The sequence below is a fragment of the Triplophysa rosa genome, linkage group LG18, assembly GCF_024868665.1.
Source record: "Triplophysa rosa linkage group LG18, Trosa_1v2, whole genome shotgun sequence".
In the NCBI taxonomy this organism is placed as follows: domain Eukaryota; kingdom Metazoa; phylum Chordata; class Actinopteri; order Cypriniformes; family Nemacheilidae; genus Triplophysa; species Triplophysa rosa.
This window is the reverse complement of record NC_079907.1, coordinates 19632976-19656697: the sequence shown is the minus strand read 5'-3', so window position 1 is coordinate 19656697 and position 23722 is coordinate 19632976. Positions and strand designations below refer to the sequence as shown.

Below are 23722 nucleotides of genomic sequence, written 5' to 3'. Positions count from 1 at the left end.
AGAGTGCGTGTTCGTGTGAGCTCGTGAGTGTTTAGAAGTGATAGAAACGGGGAGTAAATGTCGAGTCTTCATTCATCTGACCTTCATTAACTCCTGTGACATCTGAGGTTCTCTGAGGGCTTCACCTCCCTGAGGGCTCATAACCGCCAGTCAAGATTTCAATAAACAAAACAGAGACAACACACAGGATCTGAGTTTGCTTTATAGGTCATTATTGTCATTGGAAATGAGATTTTTCATTGTAGTGGCCTAAATTATAAGAGACCACCCCTAAATCACTGTCATATTTAGATCTCTACAGTAAAATGATGTGATTAATAAATCATGACAACATGTGTATTGACATCACTTTAACACATCAAAATATTTTTATATATTTTTGTTACTTTTATAAGTTACAGCAATTTCTCACGAGTCAAGAATTTAAACAGGAAGCCAAAATGACTTTTAAAGTAAATCAGGTTTTTTGCAGTGTTGATACGCCTTCAGTTTCAGTCCATCCTTCAGTAAATGTTCATACAGTAGTGGCAAAAGTTCTGTTCAAACTTATGTAAATATTTGGGTAATTATTAATATTCTTTTGTAATTTATGAAAAAAAAAGATTTTTGTACAATAAATATGTTTTCTTGAGAGAGTCTGTTGTGTTGTGTGAAAGCTCTCTGGTTTTATTCTAAAAGCAACTGAATTACAGTAAGTTTGTCCTGCACTCCACCAGAACCTTGAGGAGGGCAAGTGTCTCCTCCCTCTCCAACCTTAATTAAATTCCTCAAGTCCTCCCTCCACCTGTGTGTGTGTGTGCACGCGTGTGTGTGAGGTATGAAAGATCATGTACACACTTGTTTAAACATTCTCACATGAGCTGGACATCTATTAAAACTGACAAGTTACAACAGACTCGTGTCCATAAATTTAAATGAAAAACTGAATTGAAATGAAATCATTTAGATAAAACTGAGTGAAAATAATGACATTTTATAGAAAAATAAAACCAACCTCATGAGGAGCATCATGTGATGATATTGTACAGCACTGAAGATGTTCTGTCAACATAAAACATTCTCAGACTCAGTTACATGAGTTTCCAACACAACGTTTAAGCTCATTGATGATTTAAGACACATTAAAGCACAGCTGTGTGTTTTCTGCTGGATTTGGGAGCTTAATGGAAACGATGCACTTTAAAGGAAAGACAGAGGAATTTGTATCAATCACAAGAGACGACTATGTTTGACCTGCTGACCAACAGAAGTGTACACTTGTCCTGTAATTGCAGGCTTCCTCGATACTTCAATGATTTGGCCTGCACACTAAATGACTCTCAAGACATCAAACAAAACAGCTTCAACCCACAAAGAAGTTCTACAAGAGCTCCCATCAAGCCTTCCAAAAGAAGCTGTGTCTTTTTTTAACTCAAGTTCTTGTGTTGAACGCTTAGACTCTCCTTTATGATGTATCAAAGAAGCGCTCAGAGCTGTTGTCCTGAGAAAGGGAAAATGTGAATAATGAATCTTTAATCCTGTGCCAGTGCCATTCCAGGAGTTTATTTTATCCAGTCCAGAAAGATAACAGCTTTCCAAATCAGCCAGTCAGAATGAACTAAAGTGCTGGAGAGAGGAATTTCACTCTCTCTTTTCGTGTATGTCCTTCTGTTCCTCCATTTACATCCATTGCATTATAAGAAATATTTAAAATATGTATAACTTCAGAAGTTATGCATTTAGAAGCATTTATCATTTATTTTTTCTTTTCCAGTCAAAAATGTTGCACCATTTATTTCAGTGGCAGGGAAATGTCAAATAAAAAGAAAGCATTACTTTTAAATTAAACCACGAACCGCAAATCATTCATTTAAACTAATTTAAATTTGGACAACACAACAGAAAAGAAGACTGAGTATGACAATAGAGAAAACGTGTCGCGTTGGCGCCACCTGCTGCATATACAAGACTATTGCATCACGTTTTACAGACAAATCTAGACAGAATCTACACAGCAGCAGTATTTTATTATTGTTAATTTTTGTTCTAGTAGGCTGTTATTGCACATTTATTAGTAACATTTTTATTTTCAAACATTTTTATTTTCCATACGATTTTATAGCCTATTTTCCAAATGTCTATTAGTCATTCAGTTCCTCCCTTGTTGACAAATCTCAGTTTATCTCATACATCTACGTCTGCATTAAACCTGCACATTTTTAAGGACATTACATCATTTTGCACTATTATGGCCAGTTAGGAACATTCAAAATACAACTAGGTTTGCATCCCAAGGTCAAATGATGCCTATATAACTGTTCTCTAGCAGTGCTTTGGTTGAAATAAGCAAACACCTATCCTCTTAATAGGTAAATGTTGCCATCGCAATCATATTTTGCTATACTATACATCCTATTACATTGCTATTACTACAATCAGGCAAACTACAGCATATCAGGCAATGGGTCTTAACATTTTGGAAAAGTAAATTGATAAAATTGATCAACTGAATCCGTGGGTTTGTAAATGTAACACAAAGATCACAACATTGTGAACAAACAAATCTATGTCTGGCATTTTACTTTGATATCTTAAGAAACCAACGTAATATAAATTGTTATACACATATTTTTAAGAATCATATCCTGCATGTTTTATCTTGAGCATACTTGACAAGGCGTTTTAGATATGTGCCTTTTCGATATAGTATTTAAATAAAATTTACTTAAAAGTTAGATGAACTCCTACAAAGACATGACTGGGCAGAGGATGTCCCAGCATGCTTTGCATGGCACTGAAAAATAAACTGTTGAATTTTTGTGTTATTTAATGCATTTTTAAGCATAACAACAAAATGGGAGTCTTCTGATTTATTGGTATATAAACAGTTTTGGTTACAGTTTTAAAAGGTTACCATTTGGCTGAAGGGTAGAGCGCTTCCTTAGGTTCAGAACACAGACATGAAATACATTCTTAAATATTGCCTTGATTGAAAGGTATTATATTTAAAGCGCTAATGCTGAAATCATCATTCTTTGTTTGGACTGTCCCGTGAACATGGCCAGAAAATTAAAAGAAGATAGAATATTGCAATAAGAACCCTGGCATCATTCATGATGCCCCAACTCAAACAAATCATGTTAAATGTTTGAAAATGTCATTTCTGCTTTTGAAAAATCTAACACTCAGAGTTTGAATCTGTATGTTAAAAGTTCAGGGGATCAAGCCACTTGTATTGAGTAATTACCACTAAAATATTGTTTTAAACAAATCAACACAGATATTTACGTTGATATCACATAGCTAAGTTGATGTAGTTATTAAGTCTATCCAACTCATGAAAATGAAGTTTGACACTTAAAACCTTTTATTAAATCAATAAATTAAACTTTTTTTTACTTGCAATAATGCATTGAAATTAAGTAACGCAAACAGATCCCCTGAATTATGAAAAAAATAAGCAAAGATGGAGTTTTTTATCAGTTATTTTATCAGTTATCAGTTTTTTTAAATGTTGTCGTTGATCCGCGATAAATTGCACTATTTTGGCTTTAGCACATTCTCAGAAACAAATGAATAGTTTAATGCAATGTAAGTTGCTTTGAATAAAAGCGTCTGCCAAATGCATGAATGTAAATGTAATGGTTCGATATTTTTGTGCGATTAGTTCAATACTGTTTTGACAGAGTACTTGAGAAGACAATAGTGGGGTCAACGTAAGTAAAGTATCAATAGTTGTATAATATTTTGCCACAAGGTGGCAGTATCACACAAAAAACTCGCCGCGACAGAACGAAAAAACGATTAAAAATATTTAGGTCACACAATGCACCAGAAATAAATATTTTCGTTTTGAATTAAAGGGTCTGAGTAATAGTACTTTATACGGCTAATGATTCTTTTGTTTTAATCAATTTGCTCAGCAAATAGGCCTTTTGGGAATAAACAACTAAAACAATAAAATAAAATAGCCTACACAATATCGGGGGAAAGTATTCATATAAATACATAATTGTTAGAATGTGTAATAAAACTAACGACAAACAAACATCGAACAGAATGTTACAAAGCTCAAAGCATTCGTGTGGAATTTGACTGCATGACGCGGCCGTGCACATCAGGTATGTGACAAACTCTCTCGCCTGAGGTTCACACACCTATAAAGCACTGCATGTGCACAGCGTTCAGATGCTCAAAAGAAGTCAATAAAAATGAGCTGCAGTCAGTTTGTCTTTTCCTTCATCCGACGTCCTCCGAAAAAGGTCAGTGGCGATAAATTGTTATTTGGGTGCTAAAGGTTAAGACGCATTCAGGTGCCACGCATTGTTATAATAAGGGCGCACAAGAGAGCGCCCGAGGGCCGATCAGCGAGACAGATAAACTTCAGTGTGAATCAGAATAGAGCGAGCAGATCACTTCAAAATGTCTCCTGCATGTTATAGATGGTTAAGAAAACGGCCAAACGTGCGACATGCCGAAACGAATCTGATAACTATCGATGCATTTAAGTTGTAAAGTGGGAAACAGACACGTCTGGCCTTCCGCAGGCCTTTATTACAGTCAAAAGAAAGTAGCCTACACCATGAAAAGTGCTGTTATAAACATGTAGGCTACACAATTTAAAACGAGTAAATGAATCGATTTAATTTCTAAGATGTTTGAAAATTATAAGAATATATAATGAAGCAAGAATCAACCTGACTATTTCTATTTACATTTTGGTTTATATTTGTTTGTACGAAAGTAACTTTTATGAGTCCGATCATGATATTTTCACACCTTGCGGAGTAGTTGATACAGCTAGTTCTTGTACAGCATTAAGTGTAATTTATCAACTTTTTTTATAAACATTAATAAATGTGGTCTTTTTATTTTTGTGAATACAGTGAAAGGGACGGGCAGAGTGATTCTATTGCACTTGTATGCCAGTGCTAACGAATATATAACCTTCACATCTGCATGATGATTATAACCGATGAAATTCTCAAATCTTTAGTAAGCATGGAGACGCTGAGGCGCTAGGCGGAGAACTCCTCTCATACTCTTGGCTTCGCCCTCAGGGCTAAAGTAACGAGCCAATAGGAGCACACCGTCCAGCCCTATAATTCGGAGATTCTCATAGTAGATCTCTACCATTGCCTTCAGCACTTCAACCGAGGGAGTTAGACAACGCAAGCCATCGAGGATTTTCATATTGAACTGCGCGTGCATGATTTATTCAAGTCTGCCCTGGAAATATCAGTGGACGACTGCTTTTTTCTGAACGGGACACGACCCCACGATGAGTGGACCGACCTTTGACAGGAAGATACACGGTATTTCAGGCGATCTTTCGGGCTCTATGAGTTGCCACCCGACCTCTAAGGACTCTCCGACTCTTCCAGAGTCGTCGGCTACAGATATGGGTTATTACAGCAGTCATCACGAATACTACCAGAGTCCCCCGTACCCGCAGCAGATGAGCTCATATCATCAGTTTAATCTGTCCGGGATGGGGGGATCAGCAGGACCCTACCCCACCAAGACAGAGTACCCTTACGGCAATACTTACAGACAATACGGACATTACAGCAGAGACCTGCAGACGCCACCCCAAAGTGCAGGTGAGCTTTTTTTTATTAAAAAGGTAAACTAGAATAGCTAAAATAAGTTTTAACGAAGAAAAAAATAAGAACGTTTTTTCCATGAAGCATATGCATTTATAAAGTGAGAGTAAGTATAGTTGTAATAAGCAATAGAAAGTAGGCATGGTGGTAAATAATGCTTGTTTGCGCATCGACATTGGTAAGAACAATTAATATAATCGTTCATAATAATTGATTCGGTAATTAATCATTTATTTTACTTTGTGACATTATCCTGAAGTCAAAAAACAAATTGGCAGAATAGACTTAGTCTGCATACATTTTATACACATTAATATAATAGGCTATTTTTTGCAGTGTAGATAGCCTAAGTGTAAGATATCTTTAATAGGCATTAGCTTGCGGTTGCTCTAAAACAATTATGACATTTCTAGTGCAACGATAACACGATTAAGCATTATTGGTCACTGCTAATCTAAGCTCACTGTCACAATATATTTTATTGCCGAAGTAAACCTCCAAATTACACGATACAGTCATTACCACAAAACCTAACGCTGAATTAACTTTTATTTGCTCGTATATTTAAAAACTTTGGCATTTCAATATGTCTTTCTTTGGCACTTGCTTCCTGAACTTACAACCTTGTTATTAAATACACCTGCTTTAATTTAATTTGATATAATATCACATCACATCTTTACACGAAACATCTTTCGCTGTTGAATTTTTTAACCAAAAAAAACAAACACCTGCAAATGCTCTAGGAGTTTTAATGGAAAAAAAACAGTTACAATCTAGAAGTGTGATCATACGTGACGTGAGTTGCCTCTGACTGATGAACAGTTTGAGTTAACGTGATCTGTTATTTTATTCTTTCCAGTCAAAGAAGAACCAGAGACGGAAGTTCGGATGGTAAACGGGAAACCCAAGAAAATCCGCAAGCCGCGCACCATTTACTCCAGTTACCAGCTTGCCGCGCTGCAGCGCCGCTTCCAGAAGGCGCAGTATCTGGCGCTGCCGGAGCGCGCTGAACTCGCCGCGCAGCTCGGCCTTACGCAGACACAGGTAACACCACTGCTCGATTTCATTTAATAAACAGTTATAATACTATATATATATATATGTAATATACGTATGTAATAATATGCCTGATTTGTGCCATAACAATATTCATGTTATCAGCTCAGAAACGATTGTGTGATGTCAGACTTTTGTGTTATTATTGTATTGCTTGTACTCTTTTTGGGAAAATTATGTAATAAATCTTTGCATATTTTGGCGGCGATTTTTAATCGTGTAATAACGTGTGGCCTAAATGAGAGGGGTATCATTTTATTTAATTTTGATGTGTAATTGTTAAATTATTTAAATAAATAGCCTAGATGAAATATATTTAAATATACGTCAAGTTTATTTTACAAATCGACAGCAGGCAGTATAGGATCAATAAAAGTCAGGTAATTTGCGCTGTAAGGAATGAGATGCTGTGTCTGAAATGAGTTCTTAACCATCTACTTTTTTCGTTTTGACAGGTGAAAATCTGGTTCCAGAACAGGAGATCCAAGTTCAAGAAACTTTACAAAAACGGCGAGGTTCCTCTGGAGCACAGCCCGAACGCCAGCGACTCCATGGCCTGCAACTCTCCGCCATCCCCGGCTGTCTGGGACAATAACTCTGGCCAGGTCAACAGGGGGCAGATCGCCCAGCCACCCCTCAGTTCCACACCCCCCTACATGGAAGATTACAGTAATCACTGGTATCCGCAGGGGTCACATTTACAGCATCCAGTACACCACCCGGGACCACCGCAGAGCGTGGGGGCCGTGTATTAACAGACACTGATGGAAGAGTTTCACGTTGGTGGGAAAAGACAATGCAAAACCCGGAGAAATAAGCTGAGAGATACTCCGGTAGTATCTGGAGTGACACGGCACGCTCGCGTTGGCATTTTATTGACTGTTGAACGCATATCTGTCGATATGTATACATTGTGTTCAAACAAGGTTTCAATGCTACTCTGACCTATTTCATATGCACCTAAGTGTGTAGGTTCGACAACGTCAAGGAAGTTTGCGTGGTTTTAAATTATTGTCTTTTTTTCTTGTTGACTTCCTTTATGACTTCATGTTTGGTTCTTTGAAAGCCGAATATTGAAATGTTTTACTTAAAGAACGAGTAATCCCCAAATCGTGTAGTTATAGCCCACGCGTCGTGGGCCAGCGCGCGCACTCACGGGCGTCAGAGACTCAGGATATAAATTATATAGACTTGTACAAAATGTTGAAAGCTGTAAATATGTGTTTAAATAAAACGGAACCACTAAGTTCGTGTTCTTCGGAAAGATAAAGACCGCACGCTGGTGCTTGAATCCTTTTATATTCATGTAAGTAGTTATTGTTATTCTGTCAAATTAAATAAATGCCAATTAAAAAATCATTTCATTTCATTTCATCGTGTGTTTGCTGAGTTCAAGACAAACCTATATAGCCTATGAAAATATTAGTCTTTGTGTGCAGATTAAGGTGGATTTATTTGTGTAAACGATGCCTTTGGCTACTTTAAAGTATCTATATGTGGAACCTTTAAGCATACACACCGTATTGTTTCGGTTCTCGGGAAATATTTAAATGAGACACATGTTATTTTGTGATGTTGCTCATGTAAGGCTGGTGGGGCTGCGTGCAAAGAGGCTGCAGGAGGCGACAGGCGAGCAGACATGTTGGAGTCACTGGATTTTATTAGTATTCTCTTGGCAGATAACAAGATAGACTGCAGAGAAGGTGGAGAAACGACTACTGAAATGAAGCCTGGAGCTTTAGAGAGAGAGAGAGAGAGAGAGAGAGAGAGAGAGAGAGAGAGAGAGAGAGAAAGAGAGTCGGGCGCAGCATGCATAGACACAGCAAACAAAAGCTTTAGATGTAGGCCTAGAAAAACCCCAAAAGGTTAACAGGTATATGCAAATGATGACTGTACTTCAAAGCGTCTTTTACCCTCTTCCCTACCACATTCCAAATGAATAACAGGTCTAGTATATTTCTGTCATAAGCCATAGGTGTTGTACATTCAAATATAATCACACAGGCTATCCAAATATATGATTAAATAATAACATTATAATTAATCATCTGCGGTGTTTATTCAATGTTATTTATTTTGTTTTAATCATTTAACAGCGTGATGTTGCATGTGTTGTTTATTTTCCACTTTTTATATGAAATTAAAGGTTCGGTCTGTCTCAGGTATGTCTGCTCCAGGTCGGTGTTTGTGGTGGTCTGAGGTTTAACAGCATCAGATGTTTTCTAGAAGAATTTATTTCCTGTAGCTCCTACTGAAAACATGTGTTGTTGATGTTTATTCAAGGAAATTGGCGCGAATAAATCCAGTGGTTGCCAAAACAGCAGAAATTAGGTGTGAAAAAATGATACCTGAAAATTGATGTAATTCAAATGTAAAATGTATTGAAATAGTTTATGCGCTTTATGATAAATAATTCACAAAAAATATATTTGATTTAACAAACATTACAACATTCCTAACGGGGTCATTTTGCCCAAGAGCAACGTAAGCAAAAGAAATATATAAAGTATTGTAGCATTGATTGCGGCATACAATATCACTTTCCAGAATATATTTTTACATAAGGCCTATTTATACAAAATAATAATCCATGATAAATAAAATTGACAATAACAAAATATAACAAAAATATACAAATATAAAAAAACAGTATCAAAAATAGTACAAAAGCAAACAAAAAAGGCCTGTTCTGCACAAAATAATCACAAGTAGGCCTAGGCCAATAATTTTTAATTAAACAGATAATTTGCCTGAATATTTTAGGAAATAGCTTTTAAAATGTCTCGGTATAGGGTAAGTATATGTAAAGTTACGCAAAAAGCTCTAAAAAAGTTATACCAGCAGTTTTTACGCACGTATAAATATGAACGTTTGTAAAAATCGTAAAAACGCTGGACGCAATGTTGTCTGGAAGCTGCCTGATTAGTACGTCGTTTATATTCAGGTATAACTGCATAATGATTAATAATTCATTGCATTTTTAGAATGTAATATTGTTTGTTGAACAGCGGGTCTGTCTGTCTGTTTATAATGAATGTGACAGAAAATTCAGATTGAATTCCCCTTTAAATATTACAACTGGGGAAAACTCGTATGTTTATCTGGCCTGATCGGGTCCTGCTATCAAAACGCCGTTACAGCCAAACATCATTTATAAAGATGAATTTCTCGGTTTTCTTATGGAAGTCGCAGGTAACGCGTGGGCCGTAAACGTATCCCATTATTGCAGCCTAATTATAATGTCAGTTTGTTTACTTTTGGCATGTTGTGTTTTTTAATGACTCATATTGATTAAATATAATTACAAATAGACACTTTGCATCTCAGACCTTCAGCAAATTGTAATTGTTAGGTGTTGTCTGCTGGAACAGAATGTGCTTCGTCTGGTTAAAATTCATTAACCAAAACGGCCAATTCACATCGAAAGGAACAGTCTCTGCATCATCACTGTGCAAAACACAAAACAGGCTCAACTCGAGCAGTTTGTCAGCTTGTGTATCATGCTCTCTGGTTTTCAGTGGACTGGGCGCAAAACCATAATTTGAACCACAGAGACCATAAATAATCTGCTTTCGTGCAGAAATCATAGGAGTGACCGCTAATGCCCAGCTTTCACATCATCGTTCAGAGCCCATATACTGCAGAACAATAAGAAAAGCTGAATTATCAATCATGGGTCAAAAATGGGCCAAAACGAAAGATTTTTAAGATCGATTGATTTTCAAATATTATTTCATATTAGAACATACAGTATAGTATATTTAACTTATTTAGCTTGTAATTGACATTTAATGTAAACAAAGCAATCATGTCCTTTTTCCTAAATTTCAATTAACATTCAGAATGCATAACTCAATCCGCAAATATCAAGGTATCCTTCATTCTCTATGGAATATGAATATGGAAACAGTTAATTTGTGGCCACTCACAAGGGGCCTTATGGAAAACATGCCTCAGGGATTTTCAGTGGAACAAGAAGACTAATTCCACAACTTCTAGAGATTCTTTAAAATTAAAAGTTTCATTCAGATAACCAGTGTTGGTACTTTATTGTAAAATTTGTTTGGTGTCCACATATGTTGCTGTGAAATCCAGCAATGACGTGCATATGGATGCTGATGTAGGAAATCCGTGAGCTGCCCGTCACAGCTATCTATCAGATTAATGGCGTGATAGATCGAGAAGATGTAGATGGTTGGTTGGTCAGCTGTGAGTCATTTCATAGCTGTGGCATTAGTCATGAAGATATTATAATACCCGCCGCTGTGTCGTACGAGATTGAGTTACTCTCCAACCTCCAAAAGAGAAGAAAGAGTCACATTCACACCTAAAACCCGTCAGGCCACTTAGTTCTACTTAAAACTTGATCATCTCGTCATATGTACATAATGGTCAGAGATCAGATCATACGACATTTTATCCCCTCTAATGTGTTTACCACTTTCATCTAATCTAGTTATGCCATGGGGGTAAATGAGGAAAATGCCCGCCATCCGTTTGATATGATATTTGCAGTTGTAGTTGGGCCAAATGCAAGATATCTGCTTTCTGTTTGTCTTGTTCATGGTGTGTGGCCTTCAATTATAGGGTACCATCTAGGCTGCGGCGTCCTGGGACACATCGCTCACTCGCAGAAGCTGGTACGCCAGCAAGGCCAGAGCCGGGTGTGTGGCCTAACAAGGTCACCCGAAGAGTGCGCAAAACCCCAAGTGGCCCGTCCAGGCCTGAACTGTTGAACTTGAATGCGATACTAACATCGGACGCATCGCGACACCCTAAATAAAGTTAGGTAGGGCCAATCTCCATGCGTACGATGAGAAACCATATCCCAAAAAGCAGCACCGCAGGCCTCTGGGGTGGCAAATGAGGGTTGAGCAGGAGGTCAGCAGCGCTGGGGACATGCACATGTTGCCATGTAAAGACGGGGGGCAGCTGCCGGACCCTCGCTCAAAGCCCGCGGAGCAGACGTCACTCATCAGCATCGTTCTGCTGGAAATGTAAATAAGATCAAATGAGAGAGGCATTCTTGACAGCTGTGAACCGATGAACTTTCACTCACCCTGAAACTTTGCAAGATTTCGGCAAGCATGCAGTTTCACTGCGATAAAGCGACTTTTCTTCTGGCCTCCGAAGACGAAAAATCACACTATCAGTCCTGTCAATATATCAGATGCCTTTTTATCTACAGCCATGTAGTTCCATCATCTTATACACTTATACTCCCATCCGTCGGCCCATCACTCTTTAGTGTTCTCCCAAATCAGCTCCTCACATAATTGCCCTGTTTGAAAGCCGCTTTTCTCTGCTTGTCCAAGTCGAGCACCCATTATTCTAATCTTAAAATGTAAAATTGCCCATAATTTCCCATGTGAGGTCTCACCGCTTCATCCAAAAACACTTGTCTACTCTTCCCATGACTGTCTTCCTAGAGCAACATAAACTCCGCAAATCAAACTCAGGGACAGAGTACAGTATATAAGACGTGCACGCGTGGGTAAAAATGAAGCCATATTTTGGGAACATTAACTAAAGAGAGACGCTTGGCATCTTCAGAAGTGTGCTGAATTTTCCTCTGTGGTTTGTTTGGTGGAGACTGCAGGAGGTAAGTGACTTTGTGTTAATGGTTTCAACTGGCTCTTCTGGTGTTGTCGACATGAGCATTTTCAATATTGAAATATATATAGGAAAATAAATTATTGTGGCACCGTTGAGTGATTGCAACAAATCTTCAACAGATGTTGCAGAAGCTCATAAATGTGCATTATTAGCGTTTAATGCAATAAAAGGTTTTAGATTATTTTGTTCATTATTGTTGGCTTTGGACATCACTTCTTCGCAGGATAACTGCATGTGGCAGGCATTCTTTTTATGTCCAGGTTATTTCTCATATTCATTTTAAGTACATTGGCTCAATAATTTCACCTCTCTGATTTTATTACCATATGTGAGATTAATGAAAACAGATCTGGTTCACATCAGGCTGAATCCTCTGAAAAGCTCAAAATGACAGAGATGCTTTGTAATGCCATGGCTGTTTTACCAAGGCTGTTTAGACAAGACTGTGTTGAGGGAGCTGGGTCAAAGTCAGGTCAAGTGGACCCCACAACCCTCCAGGTGGCATCTTATTACCATAGATGAGGCTTCACCCTTCATTTTGACCATGAAATGACAATGAATAATATTAGATTGCTTCTAATGTTCACACAATGCGTGCTTTTTGTCGTTTGCAGCCAGTTATCCAAGTGCGTCAGATGTTTGATCAAAACATTAAAAGATTTTGGTATTTTTTATATGCAATCGATAGCCTACTTTCGACTAGCAGTTGTTCTTAAATAAGTAAATAAATAATGTCTGCATGGTTTTGCGTAATTGACACAGCAATAACTCGGATCTTGAGCTTTTACCCACAAACCCACAACAAATCTGTAACCAGGGTCCGCGTAATTTCAAGAGCAAAATGTTAAACTCTTTATAAATTAGTTTCATAATAGTTCTGACTTGAAACAAACTTTAAGATAATACCTGTCGATACGAAAACGAAAAATGTCCCTCTGTTCCTCAGACACAGAACAATAAAATGCGAACCGTTCTCTTTGTAATCAAAGTAATTCAAAGAGTGCGGCACTTGGATCAGACGCTCCAGATACGTGATTTTTTCTGTCCAATAAAACAGCGCATCTCGCTGCTTCCCAAATAATGCGCAAATCAATAATGGATCAAACAAGTGGACAAACGAATACGTCCCAAAACGTGCCAGAAAATGTTTGGTGCAGTTAATGTTCAGGCAATAAATAAACAATTTTACCTGTAAGCGCATCATTTTAATGAAACTATAGATGTCTTATTGTTGTTGAATAAACAAATCACCCAAATAAAACCAAACTAATTCAATCAAGGGTCAAAATTAAGGTAAATATTAGCCGAAATGTGTTCGAGCATGTTTTTCCATTAATGCGAGTTCGGGGCAAGTTGTCACGTGTATTTTGAATGCTATAAAGGTAAACAATTACATTTACATTTAGTCATTTAGCAGACGCTTTTTTCCAAAGCGACTTACAAGTTGGGTAAACAATAGAAGCAATTGGGTCAACATTAGGAAAACAAAAAGCATAAGTGCAATAAAACATGTCGCACAAAACCTACTAGTGTACAGAGCTAAGTTTTTTTTATATATACAATTAAGTATAATATTTGTTATGCAAAAACGAATAATAACTAAATGGTTAAAAAATTAAATCAAATGTTCTTGTTAATACACTATTGCTACCTCATTTCTAAAAATAATAACAATTGTTTTACTGTTTTAATTTAGCTGCAAATTGCAGGCCGACTGTAAGAAAACTTTTACATTTACATTTTAAAATCCAAAGTGGCACCAAAGCAAATACTTATTCACCATCAATTTATTTTATAAATATAATATAAAACCATTTAATAAATGTATAATATATATAATCTGCGTGAATAACAACAGAAATGCTTTGTAAAAACGTTTTTGCTTTAAAACTGTGACTCTCCTCTTCAATTTAAACTATAGGTTTTATCTCAAATTATTGACATTTGTCAAATACCGTTAGTGGGAAATATGTATTCCATAATTGTTTTTTGGTATGTATTTTAAATGACAATATACCAGCTATAGTTCTGGTGAAATAGTACTACCAACATTCTTGATAATTTAGTAAAATACTCATAGTACAGCAAGACGTTCAACTTTCATAAATCCTTTATTTAAAGCAAATATTAAGAACTTTGGAAACGTTGAAAAGCTACTGAAGTGTATAATGGAGTCACAGGCCCCTGACTGCAAAGAGAGTAAACACAGTCCTTTCAGACACACAAAGTTATACAACACATTGTAAAAGACAATCACCTTCCGTGTAAGTGTGGTTACACTTTAGCAGGTATCAAATGCGACTGGAGTCTCTGGCTCTGTTTTTTTAAATATTTTAATCACATCATCTGAGATCTGTGCACGGGATCCTGATGGTGCGGAGGATACCAGTGTCCAAAATTGTTCATGTAACTGCTCGGGTGCACAGGCGGCCCTTTGTTGGCCATGGAGATCTCCCAAAGCTGCGGCAGACCCGGAGAACAAGGAGAGGCGGAGGACGTGGACTGAAGTAGTTCCCCTTCAGGTCCGCTGGAGCCATGCTTCATTATCTTCTTATATTTCGAGCGCTTGTTTTGAAACCATATTTTAACCTTCAATGAAAAGAGAAGAAACACGCACATCAAAACGAAGTCTTAAATGATACAATCAAACCAAAATCTGGAGGCCAGATTTTTTACGGTCTAATCAAGACGAAAATGGTCCATATTTAAGATGTCCTGTTGATTTCTTTTCTTCATCATAAAATTATTGGCACAGAAGAGTTTGCCTGACAGCTTCATGAATCTTTGCTTCAGATGGACCCGCGGAGCCGTTGCGAGCAGTGCGCGCGTTGCGCCCGCCACACTACAATAATCGCAGCGTAAAAATAATAAAAATAACTCGACCGAAATGACTGCCAGAGAGGTCGTTAAATATATGAAAGAACACAAAGTTAGGCATACAATTAGCATTTGCGACCTAACAAAGCCACCCACCATCAAACATTATACGACATCTCAATTAAAACAGTCATTGTTTCGATGCAAATACCTATATTTAACAGTATACGAGTGGTTTGGACACAGAATGCACACAACATGTGAATTCGATTAGGAACCAACACCTTTGAATCCTAAAATTATTCCTTCAGAGGAATTCTGCTGAGAAAACAAGACAAAACCAGCCACCAATCCCTACCCCGAGCGCATGCCTGTCTCACCTCACACAGTTTCCATAACCTCACACGATTAAAATCTATCCTACACAATGTTATTACCTTGGCTGTCAACACATATAAACACATGTAAAAGGGAATTTCTTTTGTATTTCCAAAGCTTGGTTCGCCAAGCAGCTTTTACAGCGAGGTTATGAATTCCAGGTCTATGTTTAAGGATTTTGAAAAGCCCAAACATACTGTATGCTGCGTGTGTTTGCTTGTTTATCTAACTGGAACTGGCTCATATGATCACACACAAATATCAATTTTATTTTAATCACAGAGCTTTAAAGAATGAGCACTATCTGAGGAACAGTATATGTGTGAGGCGTCCTAGAGCAGATGACAGAGACACTGCTTTGATGAAGCCGAGCCGCAATCAGACTGGAAAATCCTTTTAGCTGCAGACAGACTGAACTCATTTTCCACAGTCAAAGCTGAAGAGCGACCTGTCACAGACGGGGTGGCAAGTGTATAACAGACAGTGCGCAAGAACAGAAACAGAGTGCGCAGAAAGAGAAAGATATCTACCACAACACACACAGACCTTTGCATTCACACTCTGCTTGCAGTGTGTCTGTTTCAACCTGTAATAAATACATTTTAACAACATTACTCTTATTTATAAGACACACATATATAAATGACTTCTAATTAAAAACAATTATTAATTCAATAGTCTTGTCAAATAAGATGATAAAATGGAAACTAGAACAATTAAATAATTAAAAATAAATAAATAAAAAAGAGAGAAAGAAAGAAAGAAATGTATAGTGTGAAAGATTAGCAAAAAAGAGAGCCAAGAATTTAAGCAGCACATCATTTTTACATTACTGTTTTCTCCCGCCCAGAAAAATATATGTCTCTGTTTATACATCTATCTATAGCTTAATGTATTAATAAATAAAAGTCCTTTAATCAGTGGCGAGACAAATGTTTTTACACTCAAGACGGAAAACACAAAAGATGTAGAGTGCTAACTGAGAATTAAAGTCAAGGATCAGGCCAAATCCTCACTTAGCACTAACAATAGAGAAATGAATAAGGTTACATCTGTTTACATGAATGTATATAGCCTACTGTACATACTGACTCACTACAGCCACACCTACATGGTCACTGTGTGTATATGGCATGAAAAGCTCACTTCAGTATATATGGGCTCAGAGGTGTGACTCCAAAACGTGTTTAGACACTTATGAACTTTATGAATGTCATTCCATAGACAACTTCAACAACAACAAAAAACATGCAGGTAAATGATGCTAGAGATGTTGCTGTCTCGCGATCTCTTTTACTTTTAAGCAACTGCACTCGGATGTGTGATGTCAACTTTCCTCACATCTATGTGTCCTGGAAGAATGACCATAATAAAAGACCATCTATGTTGTTGTGTAATGCAATGACATTCATTTGTAATTATGGCCTATAGGCCTCTAAATAGGATACCTGATCAAATACAGATTTTTATTTACCAACATTTTTTTCATGAGGTCAAAAGGACGTCACAATGCTGACGTCATTTTACTTGGTAACGAGCTGCATGAACAGGTATTACAATAATTCACATATTTATAATGTAATTCACAGTACTGTTCCACATCCGGCCTTCCGTGTAATTCATTTAAAAGACTATACAGCCCAACGCCTACACAACGATGTTGCAACAATAATGTGTGAAAAATTCACCTGTGTTTGCGTCAGTCCCAGTTTGGCTGCCAGGTCCGCGCGCTCGGGCAGCGCGAGGTACTGGGTTTGCTGGAAGCGCTGGTGCAGCGCCTGCAGCTGAACACTGGAGTAAATGGTGCGCGGTTTGCGGATCTTCTTTCCTTTGCCATTAAGGCGAATTTCACCGTTCTCAATGACCGCTGGCTTCTCGTGGTCTTCATTCATGCAGACGAAACACAACGAAAGCATTATGACGTAGCAAATGATAAATGAACCTCACACATGCAGGTTACTGAAGAATCATTGTGTTCCTGTCTGCTAGATTCACATCCACTCATTTTAAATATCTGTTCATCTAATACTAATTGACAATCCTAAAATGGGATTCACCGGCCTACCCGCAAGGCCTGTCGCAAACAACAATGTTGCAAATGTCAAACTATTATAATGATATTTTAAATAATTATATATTACAAATAATATTATTGAACATAAATCATTTGAAATTACACGTCATTAAAAGTTGTTATGGGTTCTTCGCTAAAAATGTTTAAATGGCTTTTGACTTCTCAATATGCATGCCAAATACAATTTATTTGGACACAATTTTTACTGTACGGCTATCCAACTGATATGCTTTGCTCTTGCTAAGGTATGGTATAGTCTATAGGCCTACAGTTTTCTTTGCTGTCGATGAGTTGCAGTTTGACTGACACCCAGCACGTATGAGCATTTTACGGTATTAATAAAAGTGTTGTCGTTTGCATATAGTTGGAACTTGAAATGTTCGAAATAAAACTATACGGTTTGCACAGCATTTTCATTTTGCTGTAACAACAAACGCTGCAAAATCTGATGCGTAATGAATATTCAGGAACTTTATGTTAAAAAACTTTATGTTGAAATCCAAGGATTGTCTTAAGAAATAAAAACACATTTGAGAATTAAATAGCTAAAAACACAGGCGCGTACGGCTGCACTTGTGTAATACTCATACTTTTGTTTTTACCATGCGCAACTGATTTATCCTGACACGTGAATGCCTTGGTCTTTAAAATTAACTACATCACACGTGCCCCCTTTTAACAAAATGAGCTGTTCTAATACACTGCGCATTCAATAAGCTGGTCATATCTACAAAAAAATCACAAAAAGATCATGTCAGTTATTAATAAAGTTGATGTCATTAATAACAAAAATGTCTAGCGTAAAAATAAAAAATGCAAGACAAAACAGCTCCAATAGACGTGATCAGGAATGTCAGAGCAAATATTCTTTAGGAAACACTAAACACGTTTTTATTTGTCTTTTTTTAGTATACTCACTGTTGTCTTCAGTCCTGCTGTGGTTGTTTTGCTGGTAAGGCATGTAGGGGCTCGGTGCAGGAGCGCTCACCGACCCGGGGTAGGCGTATCCCAGCGGCCGGCTGTAATGGGACGCGCTGGAGGGGAAGGGGCCATCGTGCTGGAGGTGTCCACTGGAGCGCAATCCGTGCACTGGGTAAATATTGTGCGCGAATCCGGGTAAATGCTGCTGGCTGGTTGGAAGTCCGTGGCCAAACTCTAAAAATGCTGATTTGGAAGGATCTGGACTATTAAGAGTGTCAGACATGAAACTCATAGACATTATTAACAGTCAAGTCCATAAAGCCGGATGAAGGATCGAGTACAGCATTGAACGTTCACTGTGCACGAGAGACACCTTGACCAGGATCCATCGCAAGAAAAGCAACCACGAATCCCTGCATTAAAGTCTTTTTCCAGATATCACCGAGATGAATCTCATATGTAAAAAGAGCGTATCTTAAACCATGGCAAAAGCGCGCAATATCTGCAGTCACTTCGGGCTCACGGCGCTGCGCGCTACTCACTGAGCACGCTCCACGGGCGCGCGCGTTGATTGGTGCGTCACGAGACACCAGGGAGAGTTAAATTAAGTTTGAACATTTGTTATAGAGTACAGATCCCGATCAGGTCCATTCATAAACACATAGATCTGCTGGACTAAAATAATTGTGCACGAATGCAAAGGGAGTTGCAACATATATGTGGCCGAACGGTCTAAAACAAGCCTGTGTGTTTAATCAGAATCATGGCATGCAATTTTGCAGTCTAATGTATAGGGGAGACCGGGGCTAGTTGTCTCACGGATATCTTTTTTTCTGTATCGGCACATACAGAAAAGCCACACCTTTTGTTGCTATTTATCCACCCATTCACTGAACACAAGTTTGGCATGATTGACAATATATATTTTTTCACTAAACGATGCATAATATATTTATGAAACAGCAGAAATGTATAAGGGAATACTGTACAGATATGTCAACGTATTGCGCAACGAATATTGTTTTAAATAATAATGCAAAATTACAACCCTAAAGAAACCTTCCCCATTTGTCATTTATGCTCATTTGTCATTTATTTTCTTATTAACTTTCGGATAAATCTACCTTTATATTAAATTTCTTTATAGTTCTATTACTAAAATAATAATAAGAGCAGTTAGTCTGGTTGTAGTCATAAGCGCTGCATCTCATTCCTATTAAAATGTGATTTTGTGATCCATCTCCATGTTTACTGTAAACAGTTGGGAACATCAACTGTACACATTTGCTTCAAAATGTAAAAAAAAACATAGGCAGAGCGCACTGTGGCAAATGGGCGAAACCAAGCTCCAGCAACTTCGTTCATTTATTATTCCATCATTTAATAATTCATTCATTAATTAATTAATGCATTTATTTATTTATTAAAAAACGCATTTTATTTGGCAACCCATTTTGTGTAAAAGAAAACAGCTGGCACAGGTGATTTACATCACTCACATTTGGCAGACGCTTTTATTCAAAGGGGCTTACAGAGCATTCGCTGAATGAATTTTTTGTCAGTGTGATCCTGGGATCCGAACCCCCATGCTCTACTAATTTAGCCAGATGAACAGACATCGCTTCCCCATCACTCACCCGTTAACACACTTAACGGAGCCACAAAACGTTACCAAAACCCCCACCATTACCATTAATACTAATACTAGTCTACTATTTTATTTTTTATAATAACAATCTAACGTTTTGAGCCAACTTATGATGACCACGAGAAATGAAGTGAATGACTAAAAATAAAACTGTTGTTTACTGTGTACTGTTGTTGCTGTTTCTGTGTTCTGGATGCTCCTGTCACCAAAACAAATTCCCTGTATGTGCAAACATACTTGGCAATAAAGCTCTTTCTGATTCTGATTTGTAAAGAAAAAAACAAATCACATGACCTGACATCTTCTTGACAGAAGGAGCTCATGTCAGCTGAAGACACATCCACTCTCTTCAAAATGCATGAGGTTAAAGTTTGACAAGCCTTTAAGAACTTTAAAATCTTTTACATGTATGTGTTATAGGCCTATAAAATATACTAATATAGTGGACGTTTTAAGCTAGTATGTCTTTGTTTTTTGAAGTAAGGCCTTTTCTTGCTGAATAAATTGAGTATGTCTCTCCGTGTTTTATTATTATTTAAATAATAAATGTGCCATGGACACAGAGAAAGATTTTGATATGAATTTACAGTAAATAAAGGGGCATAAGAGACAACATTCATCATATTCCAGTTCAACACAAAACATTTAGTAATAACATAAACTCCACTAAAACACAATTATACTGAAACTCAAGATTTCACCTGTTTTGTTAAGAATATTTATGCTTATAAACAAAATGTAGCTATATTGTGTTTCCAGAATCTGAACAAGAAATATAAAAGTAATACAGCAAGTTTCTCCAAGGTGGCTGTACAGACAGTGGCCACAGAAAGTCTGGATGAAGATTACTGTATCGGCCAGAAGAACCTGCAATACACGTGTCTCTCGATCACACCCTGAAAAATCCCAAACATCATAACTACAGGCTGATGCCTCTCTCTTCATAAACTCTACGCACAGTAATGTCTCAGAATGTCATCATGAGAGTCACACATTGCTCATGTATTGTTGTTAGAGTGTCGCATGTTTTTCAGGGTCATAGGAGCCCACAGCGGGCTGAGACCCAAGCCGAGATGGGCCAAAACGTAACCACAAATTATTGTCACGGCTAAACCACATCTGCAGAATTGTCAGTGAGAATGCAGCATGCCGGTTTCACTGTGGGACGAGTCTTTATCTTTTCTTTTGCAAGTGAAACGTATACTGCCGGGGCCAGAAAATATTCAAACACTTATTCAAAAAGTATTTGCATAGACATAAGAATGTTGCAATCATTTTGATAATCAGTAAGTCATTTAAACCATGCTTAAATACACTACAATTGGTTTGATATTTTGTTGTTAACATAAGCCCGTTTTTATCTCCAAATACACTTTGGGGCCACTGTACAGAACTGTATGATATAATAAAAGTAAAGTCAGGCGGTTTTGGTGTACTGACTTGATTTTATGAAGAACATGCTGGAATACAGTGCAGCAAAGTAAACCTGAGCACAGAGTTGATTTTCCCGGTGTCGACGCAGATCTCTACGTATAGCTGTTGTTATAGTCGGGGGTGTGGGGCGGAGAGGGTGAGAAGGAAAGCTAGACGCTCTTTAAGGTTGTAATTATGCCTGCGTTACGGAGAAGAACAAAGCCGAGCCCTGGAGTCACAGAGCAGGGATGTGTCCTCACCGTGCCTTCATACACGCGAGACAGAGCGTTAATAACAATACACCAGAACGCGGCCCAGACTGCCTGGCGTCTGTTGTCCCGCACACGTATGCCTTTGTGAATGTGCGTGTGTTAGACATGAGAAAAGATTGCTCTTACAGGTAAGTGTGTTTGTGGAAATGTATATAGGTGTGTGTGTGTTTGTTTGTGTTGCTTGGACACGAGTGCTGTTAACACCATCAATGTCCAGCGATGTGGAGTAACGACATTCATTTATATCAATCAACTGCACGTTATCCCTGTGGCTCCCGGGCCGATCTTTCAGACCGCTCTCCTATCATCTCTTTAAAACGGTTAAAGCACAGAAAAAATGAAATTGTCTTTATAAAATGTTAATATAGAATAATTAAAGATCTGAAAATGTTAAATAATATAATACTTCTTGTATTTTTTTATTACAAATAAGATGTCATAAAGTGTTCTCGCATTTTATGTTATTGTACCTGAGATTGATAATAAACCTTTCACATTTCCGAAGTCTAAATGCAATCTTAAAAAAGGTTCTCCAGGGCCATGTTTGCTTCCCAAAAGATTACGAACCATTTCTTTCTTAGTTTTTAAGAACTTGTGAAAGATTCTTCAGAAGTTAAACGGTCCTCTAAAGCATCATGAAGAACCTTTATTTTTAATGGGACAAAAAATGAAAACTCTGTCATTATTTAATCTCTCCATAGAGTTGTTCCAAATCTGTATAAATGTCTTTGTTCTGATGAACACAGAGAAAGATATTTGGAAGAATGCTTGTAACCAAACAGTTCTTGGACCCCATTGACTCCCATAGTAGGAAAACTTACATTATCGTTTTTTTCTGTTGCACACAAAAGAAGATATTTTGAAGAATGTAGGACAGCAAACAGTTCTAGGGCACTTTTGACTTCCATTGTCATTTTTCCTACTATGGTAGTCAATGGAGTCCAAGAACTGTTTGGTTACAAGCATTCATCCAAATGTCTTTCTCTGTGTTCAACCATACAAAGAAATGCATACAAATTTGAAGCAACTCAAGGGTGAACGGTCCGTTTAGAAGTGATGTTAACAAACTTATTTACAGCTGTGATCACCTTGTGGGCTTATATACATTTACAAAGTCTCTTTTGAACTCTTCTTTATCTCTTCTTTAGCTTTTTTTACATCTTCTTTATCTCTTCTTCACTGTTGTCATCATTATTTCAAGGTTTAACATTGGAACAACTGATGATCGAACACTATATCTGCATGCTCGAATCTTGCGAACATCAATGTTTACAACAGGATTTGTCTTTTTTCACTCATGTTGTGGCCTGGGGAGAGCGTGGGTCAGAGGAAGAGGTTGGTGCGCTTTGTAGGATAAAGTTTGTTAATCTGCGCTCCAGGCCACTGTGGAAGATCTGGAGACTACTTTCCGCCGTTTAAATACTTCGCACTTTCATCCTAAAGGTCACCGAAGGCCCGTGCACGTGTTTGCCCGGTGTCAGCAGCTTGAATATTATTGAGCTAGAAATCATGTTTGGATCTATCAGACGTTTCAGTTAACACCACTCCTAAAGAAATAATTACCCCGAATCATCAGAAGATCCGCCTTCAATCCGGCTGACACTCCCAGTACACAACTGGCATAACTCTGGGCTGACCTGTATCACAGACACACACAGTTACTAAAAACAGATTAAACTGTTAAAAAAAGACAGTCAAATGATGACAGATGACAATCTAAATTATAATCGCAGACAACCGCAGATAAAACTGACTCAAACACTTTCACAAACAAGGTTTATAAAAGCCAAGAGCTGCTTATGAAGAAATGATTTGTGTTCTAACCAGTAAAAAACGTTTTTCTAATGCAACTTTTTTTAAAGGTTAAATCTAAGCTTATTAACTTAATTTTTTATTCATTTTTAAATAACAATAAAGTTTAAGATTCATTTTTATTTTG

At 37.5% G+C, this 23722-nt stretch overlaps 2 protein-coding genes and 1 long non-coding RNA gene across 4 annotated transcripts in view; 2 read left to right on the top strand and 1 right to left on the bottom strand.

The window, feature by feature from the left end:
* The first annotated feature begins 4897 nt into the window (after positions 1-4897).
* Positions 4898-8807, top strand: dlx3b (distal-less homeobox 3b). The gene is made up of 3 exons (XM_057358536.1): positions 4898-5582; positions 6448-6632; positions 7100-8807. The coding sequence occupies exons 1-3, from the start codon at positions 5261-5263 to the stop codon at positions 7397-7399; spliced, it is 807 nt and encodes a 268-aa protein (XP_057214519.1). The 5' UTR covers positions 4898-5260; the 3' UTR covers positions 7400-8807.
* Positions 8808-12067: 3260 nt separating this feature from the next.
* LOC130569215 (uncharacterized) overlaps positions 12068-23722 on the top strand; it is a 29456-nt gene continuing 17801 nt past the window's right edge. For both annotated transcript variants that reach the window (XR_008964798.1, XR_008964797.1), the window contains exon 1: positions 12068-12246. This is a non-coding gene — a long non-coding RNA (uncharacterized LOC130569215). The remainder of the gene's footprint in view (positions 12247-23722) is intronic.
* dlx4b (distal-less homeobox 4b) lies at positions 14093-22480 on the bottom strand. Its single transcript, XM_057358707.1, has 3 exons — positions 18448-22480; positions 17144-17337; positions 14093-14849 (listed from the first exon to the last, which is right to left on the bottom strand). Exons 1-3 carry the CDS (start codon positions 18746-18748, stop codon positions 14598-14600), a joined length of 747 nt encoding a protein of 248 aa, XP_057214690.1. The 5' UTR covers positions 18749-22480; the 3' UTR covers positions 14093-14597.

Excerpts from the sequence above, each read along its gene's own strand:
- dlx3b (XM_057358536.1), top strand. The coding sequence starts at position 5,261 with ATGAGTGGACCGACCTTTGACAGGAAGATACACGGTATTTCAGGCGAT. Across the intron at positions 5,583-6,447 it reads GACGCCACCCCAAAGTGCAG|TCAAAGAAGAACCAGAGACG; the intron begins GTGAGCTTTTTT and ends TATTCTTTCCAG. Across the intron at positions 6,633-7,099 it reads TCGGCCTTACGCAGACACAG|GTGAAAATCTGGTTCCAGAA; the intron begins GTAACACCACTG and ends TCGTTTTGACAG.
- dlx4b (XM_057358707.1), bottom strand. The coding sequence starts at position 18,748 with ATGTCTATGAGTTTCATGTCTGACACTCTTAATAGTCCAGATCCTTCC. Across the intron at positions 17,338-18,447 it reads CAGCAGGACTGAAGACAACA|ACCACGAGAAGCCAGCGGTC; the intron begins GTGAGTATACTA and ends GCATGAATGAAG. Across the intron at positions 14,850-17,143 it reads TGGGACTGACGCAAACACAG|GTTAAAATATGGTTTCAAAA; the intron begins GTGAATTTTTCA and ends TTTTCATTGAAG.